This window comes from Triticum urartu, chromosome 7A (genome assembly GCF_056163025.1).
Source record: "Triticum urartu cultivar PI428250 chromosome 7A, HENAU_Tu73, whole genome shotgun sequence".
NCBI lineage: Eukaryota > Viridiplantae > Streptophyta > Magnoliopsida > Poales > Poaceae > Triticum > Triticum urartu.
In genome coordinates, this window is record NC_141879.1 from 717,748,844 (window position 1) to 717,755,755 (window position 6,912).

The 6,912-nt window shown below is 55.7% G+C and overlaps 1 protein-coding gene across 1 annotated transcript; it reads left to right on the top strand.

Moving 5' to 3' along the window:
* The first annotated feature begins 356 nt into the window (after window positions 1-356).
* LOC147962133 (uncharacterized) lies at window positions 357-2,312 on the top strand. The gene is made up of 4 exons (XM_087535759.1): window positions 357-444; window positions 523-720; window positions 820-1,670; window positions 1,752-2,312. The coding sequence occupies exons 1-4, from the start codon at window positions 357-359 to the stop codon at window positions 2,310-2,312; spliced, it is 1,698 nt and encodes a 565-aa protein (XP_087391885.1).
* Window positions 2,313-6,912: the final 4,600 nt, after the last annotated feature.

Consider the following 6,912-nt stretch of genomic DNA (forward strand, 5'->3'; position numbering starts at 1 on the left):
ACAGCGACAACTGGAGCGGGGTCCTCGCGGTCCACCGCTTCTGCTCCTACTGCTTCTCACGCCGCGGCGACAGCCAGAGCGTGGTCGTCTCAGACCACCGCCACTGTTCCCGCCAAGCGGCCAAGGGAACCTACTCCTCCGCCTTCCCACACCGGGCGTGAGACGGACTTCGACTTCTCCGCGTTCAGCTCTGACGAGGAAGAAGAAGAAGAGTAAGATTCACTTGTCATGCTTGTAGTTCTTCAATTCTTGCTGCTTTGTCTTGTATCTCATTTGCTTTACTCTGAATTGATTCCTTTTCAGGACGCTGGCCCAGAGAGCGGCGAAGAGAGCTAAGATCCCTGTGATCAACATCGATGACGAACCCACCGCGCCAGAAGGGGGCGCGCCCGAGACCACCTTGCCGGACCCGGCAACTGTTCTCCAGAACAGCCCCCAGCGTAAGCATATGGTTTGCTTTCCGCTGTTAGCCGCGCATGGATACTATTTCTTCGCTGACATCTGATTTGTTGGTTTGTGTAGGAGCAGAGCAGACTCACCAGGAGCGCCCAGAGACCGCCCCCGGCATGCCATCTGCTTCGACTACGCCGCCAAGGGAGAGTTCTCCGGCAAGGGACTCTCCGGCAAGGGGGAGTTCTCCGGCAAGGGGGAGTTCTCCGACAAGGGAGAGCACCAGTGTCCCCCCGGCGGCAGAGACTACGACCACCGAGCCCAGTACAGGTAATCCTCTTGCTTCAAAACCTCCATTGGGTTCTTCTTTTCTTGATCTTCATTGCTTTTGGAAATTTGCTTGACTCTTCTCCCTTTTCCGGCCGTCAGACCCATCTGTCGCGGAGCCGATGGAGACCGAGGTTGCCGCCAACGACGCTGCTGCCACTAAAGGGGCAGCCGGCGCTGACGATCCCGCCGGCGACGAGGCCGCCAAGGCTACCGCCGCAGCAGCAGGCGGGGAGTCTGGCGATCGTACTGACGGCCCTGGGGCCGCAGGAGCGCCAGGCGCTACGCCGACCGCCGACCCCTCCGCCACCGCCGCAGTGCCAGGCTCCGAAGAGCCCCAGCCAGGCGTCTACTTGAAGGCCGGCGACGGCGTCTTCATCAACCTCCCCTGGGCGTCAAGCTCCAGGGCGCCGGTCGAAGGAGAAAGCTTTGACGGAGAAGTGCTCGCCTCCGCGGGGCTGACGCTAGTCGATGCGCCAAGCAGCAGCGGCGGCGAGCCTGAGGAGGAGCGGCTGCTGCGGAAGCTGGTGTCACTCTACCGCGCCCGGCAAGCTAAGCTGGAGTCCTGCGAGGCGCTTGTCACGAAGGCGGGAGTAGACATCGAGAAGCGCGCGGAGGAGCTCGGGGGTTTTCACAAGGAAGCTCTCCGGGTCCTGGCAGTGGAGCAGGAGCAGCTCGCCGCAGAGCAGCAGGCCTTCTTCCTCGAGAAGGCCGAAGTTGAAGAGCAACAGCGGCTTGCCGCTGAGAGGCTGTCTGCGCAGGAGGGTGAGCTGGCGCAGCGGAAGGTTAACCTCGACAGCCACGAGGAGGAGCTTGCCACGCGTGAGCAAACACTTGGCGAAGCCCTCAAGCAAGCAGAGGATGCTGCCGCAGTTGCCGAGGCCGCCAAGAAGGAGCTGGAGACGAAGGTGGCGCAGCTGGAGGCCGGTCTCAAGGCGAGCGGCGAGGAGCTTGCCGCGCTCAAGCGTGAGCGGGAGAAGGACGCCCAGAGCCAGTCAGAGCTGCAGGCTCGTCTGGCCGAGAAGGCCAAGGAGCTGAGCGCCGCCAAGGACTCCAACGTAAATCTTGAGTCAAAGCTGACCACTCTGACCAAGACGCTGGACGGCGCCAAGGAGCAGGAGGCAGCCTTGAAGAAGGAGATCAAGGCCGACAAGGCTCTGCTGGAGAGTGCTGCCGCCACCCAGAATGCTTTTAGGGAGACGGTGGAGCACTGGACGGAAAGTCTTGTGAACGCCGCCGGAGATATCGACAAGGAGCTGGCGCAGCTGGGGATGGAGGATCTCGGGTATCCCTCCGACGAGAACCTCCAACGCAGCGCCAAGCTCACTCTGTTCTTCAAAGGCGTGGCGACGGCCCTCCAGCGACTCCGGGAAAGGATCCCAAAACAGCTGGCCGACGAGTCGCGCAAGATCTGCGCGGGAGCACTCCAGAAGGTGCTGATGAAGGTGGCCTTCCGCAACCCAGGCCTCAACTTCTCCAACGTCCTCAAGACCTTGCCGCCAGATGCTGATCTGGAGGCGCTCAAGGCCCTTGTCGCACCCATTGTGGACAAGGTGAGCGGGATCAAGAGGATCGAAGGCGGGCGCGTAGACTAGGCCGCCTGTTTTCTTCTTTTCTTGTCGCTGCTGGTCATGTTATGAAAACCATTTGTTAGAGCTGCGACAAGCTATTATCTCCTTTACTTGACCCCTTCCTTTGTATGTTTTTGCCCTACGCTTTTAGGGAACTTGCCGGCGCGGGCACCTTTGCTGCGAGCGCTGAGTGCGGAACATCAGCAGCCTGCTGACGGTGCCGCTGCCGACAAGAAACCTTGTCGCAACTAGTCGCAGCTCACTTAAGTTGTTGAGCGTGCTCAAAACAAAGTAAGGGCGCGACTAGTGACAACAAACCTTGGGTTTCTTGTCGCAACTAGTCGCAGCTCGCTTAAGTTGTTGAGCAGACTCAAAACAAAGTAAGGGCGCCACTAGCTACGAGTTGGTTCCTCCGCGCACAGGTTTTCCATACAAAGCACGGTCGTTCAAGGAGAATAACTTAAAAATTTAAAAATCTGATTGCTCAAACTTTGGCAACTTATCTTTTCTGTTGTTTGCTTCCCGGCAAGGTGAAACCTTCTCGAACGACGCCTGGTCCACACCATTATCTTCTCCTTTCCCCCCGGCAAACTTGTGGGCGAGGGAACCTTCCTTTTCTTGAGAGAAAAAGAAAGAAGAGAAAATAAAGATATGGAGCCTTATGGCTCGTTGTTTCTTACCGGGGGTAGGTGCTGCACAAAGTGTCAGATAACACATGCAATAAAAAATAGAAATCATGAAACTGACAAGATGTGCGGAGCACATGAGCTTTACTTATGCACGGGGTCTGCGCCCGGCTTTATACAAAGGATTACATGCAACAGCGGCAAGACTTGTACAAAAGGTGGTTGCCGGAACAGGGTCCGGCAACCGCGCCTTACGGGTAAAACTTACGAAGATGCTCAATGTTCCAGGAGTTGCTCACCGGAATGCCATCTTCGGTCTCAAGGCGGACAGCGCCAGGCCTAGTGACTCGTTTCACCCGGTAAGGGCCTTCCCACTTCGGTGTCAACTTGTTGGAATTCTTGGCGGACTGAACGCGCCGAAGAACAAGGTCGCCTTCCTCGAGACTTCTGGCGTTGACTTTGCGGCTATGGTAGCGGCGCAAAGCTTGCTGGTAGCGAGCAGCTCTCACAGCAGCCTGAAGACGGTCTTCCTCAAGGAGCAGCGCGTCATCTTCTCGTAGCTGCTCTTGCTCGAGCTCATCATAAGCGAGCACTCGAGGTGACCCGTATACGAGTTCCGTGGGGAGAACTGCCTCTGCTCCACAGACTAGAGCGAAAGGTGTATGGCCAGTGGCTCGATTTGGCGTCGTCCTGATCGACCAAAGAACCACCGGCAGCTCCTCGATCCAGTTTCTTCCGCACTTGTGCAGCCTGTCGAAAGATCCCTGGTTCCACAGGTAACTTAAGTGCGGCGCACTTTGACAGGCCATCGGCAATGTCATTTTGAGCTCTTGGAACATGCTCCATCTGTAAGCCGTCAAAGTGCTCTTCTAGCTTTCTCACTTCGTCAACGTAGGCTTCCATCAACGGACTCTGATATTTCTTGTTTACTTGGCGGACGACAAGCTGCGAGTCACCCCTGACAATGAGCTTCTTGATCCCAAGGTCTGCCGCGATCCTGAGACCGGCAAGCAAGCCTTCATACTCTGCAGTATTGTTTGTCGCTTGCTCCTTAGGGAAGTGCATCTGGACTACGTACTTGAGGTGCTCTCCGGTGGGTGCGACAAGCAGCATGCCAGCGCCGGCGCCTTGCAGCGAAAAGGCACCATCAAAGTACATCAGCCACTCTTTGCTTGCTTCCTTGACGGGGATGCTCGTTTCTGGAATTTCTTCATCTGGCCTTGGCGTCCACTCTGCTATGAATTCTGCCAATGCTCTGCTTTGGATAGTTGAAGTGCTCTCAAACTTGAGGCCAAAGCTTGACAGTTCCAGTGCCCACTCGACAATCCTGCCTGTCGCTTCTAGATTCTGTAGTATCCTCTTCAGCGGAAATCGAGTGACAACTGTGATCTCATGTGCTTGGAAGTAATGGCGCAGCTTTCTCGAGGCCATGAGAAGGCCGAAAAGCAATTTCTGCACGCCAGAGTACCTTGCCCTAGCCCCCTGCAGAAGGGAACTGACAAAGTAAACTGGGCGCTGCACCATTCTCTTCTGTATCTCCTTGCACGTCTGCGCAGATCCATCCTTGTCGGGACCAGAGCTTGTCGGGGAAGCCCCCTGCTTGTCGCTGGATGTGCTTGCCGTGGTTGCTGGCTCATCATCTGCCTCCCTCTCCGCAACTAACGCAGCACTAACCACTTGATTGGTTGCCGCTATATATAGCAGCAACTTCTCTTGCGGCTTAGGTGCGACAAGTGTTGGAGTGGAGGACAGGTATCTCTTCAAGTCCTGCAGCACAGCCTCCGCTTCTGGAGTCCATTTCATTGGACCTGCCTTTTTCAATATTTTGAAAAATGGCAGGGCACGCTCAGCAGACCGAGAGATAAACCTGCTGAGAGCAGCCACGCAACCGGCAAGTCTTCGTACATCCTTGACGCGCTTTGGTGCTTCAATCTGCTCAATGGCCTTGATCTTGTCAGGATTGGCTTCAATTCCCCACTGAGACACGAAGAACCCGAGAAGCTTGCTGTAAGGGACTCCAAACACACACTTCTCGGGGTTGAGCTTGAGGTTGATCTTGCGCAGATTTGCAAAGGTCTCGCCTAAATCTTGAATCAGAGTTGCCCTGTCCTTGCTCTTGACTACTATGTCATCCATGTAGGCTTCCACATTTCTGTGCATTTGAGGCTCAAGAGGGACATGGACTACCCGGGCAAATGTTGAACCAGCATTCTTTAAACCGAAAGGCATCCGTATGAAACAGTACGTGCCACATGGAGTAATAAATGTGGTCTTTTCCTCATCCTCTTTTGCCATGAAGATCTGATGGTATCCTGAGTATGCGTCAAGAAATGAAAGCAAGTCACATCCGGCCGTGGAGTCAACAATCTGGTCAATGCGCGGCAAGGGAAATGGGTCTCTGGGACAAGCTTTATTAACATCGGTAAAGTCAATACAAAGCCTCCATTTCCCGTTTGCCTTGCGCACGACAACAGGATTGGCCAACCACGTAGGATGGAGCACACCCCTGACAAGGCCTGCTGCTTCCAGTTTCTTGATTTCTTCTACGATGAATTCTTGGCGCTCCACTGCTTGCTTCCTGACCTTCTGCTTGACGGGCCGCGCATGAGGACAAACGGCAAGATGGTGCTCAATTACTTTCCTGGGAACACCGGGGATGTCAGAAGGTTGCCACGCAAACACGTCGACGTTTGCCCGCAGGAAAGCAATGAGCGCGCTTTCCTATTTAGGGTCAAGCGTGGCACTGATGGTGAAGGTACCACCAGTGCCATCCTCCTTGGCGGACACCTTCTTGGTTTCTGGCGGAGCTGCCATTGCCTTCTTAACTTGCCGGTGGAGCTCGATGGTGCGTCCTCGACAGCAGCGCAGCACTCCGAAGAGGTGCGCTTGCCGGAGTGGGCATCAGAACTCTTGCCGGACTTGGTCTTCTTCTTCCCCCCGTGAGCTTCAGCGGCAAGTGACTTGCGATCTATTGCGGCTGCCGCTTCCCGGTAGATCTTGTCGGCGCAGATAAGAGCATCTTTCTTGTCGCCGGGGACAGAGATGACGCTTATCGGGCCTGGCATCTTCAGCATGTTGTATGCGTAGTGAGAGGCTGCCATGAACTTGGCGAGTGCTGGACGGCCAAGTATCCCATTGTAAGGCAATGGAATATCGGCAACGTCAAAAGTGACCCTCTCATTTCTGAAGTTCAACTCACTGCCAAATGTTACTGGCAACGTGACCTTCCCCTTCGGCTTGCTCCTTCCCGGGTTGATTCCTTGGAATGTGTCGGTCTCTTCAAGATCGCTGTTAGGGATCTGGAGTTTCTGGAGTACAGCAGAGGAGATCAGGTTCAAGCCGGCCCCGCCGTCAACTAGCATCTTAGTGACCTTGAGGTTGCGGATAGTTGGTGAAACCAACATCGGCAAGCACCCGACCGCAGTTGTGCGATCAGGGTGGTCCTCAATATCAAAGATGATAGGCGTGCTGGACCATTTCAGAAGCTTGCGTGACTCAACAGGTGGTTCTGCCGCATTGACTTCCCGCATCCACTGTTTGAGTTGGCGGTGCGAAGTATGCAGAGAAGCACCACCGTCAACGCACAAGACTTATGTGGCTTTCTGGAACTCCTGCTCACTGGTCTCGACATCATCCATGTCTTCGTCATTGTCGTCATCTTCATCCTTGTCGCGGCCGTGGGGAGGTCTGTCTCCTTGTCGCTGCTTGGCCTTGCCACGGCGTCCTCCCCGGGCGGCGCGCTTCTTGCCGGATTCTCCAGCGCCTCCTTGGGCCCTCTCCTTGTCACGTCGTTCGTACTCAGCCTTTTGTTGCTGGACAAGCTGCTCGACCTTCTTGCAGCTCTGGAGGTCATGGCCCTTGGTGCGGTGGATCTTGCAGTACTGCTTGTCGGTGCCGTCCTGCTTGTCGGTGGCCGCCACAGCCTGGCAGTTGGCGCATGCGGCAATCTCCTTGCCGGAGCTACCAACTTTGGCTTTCTTGGCGCCACCTTCGTTGCC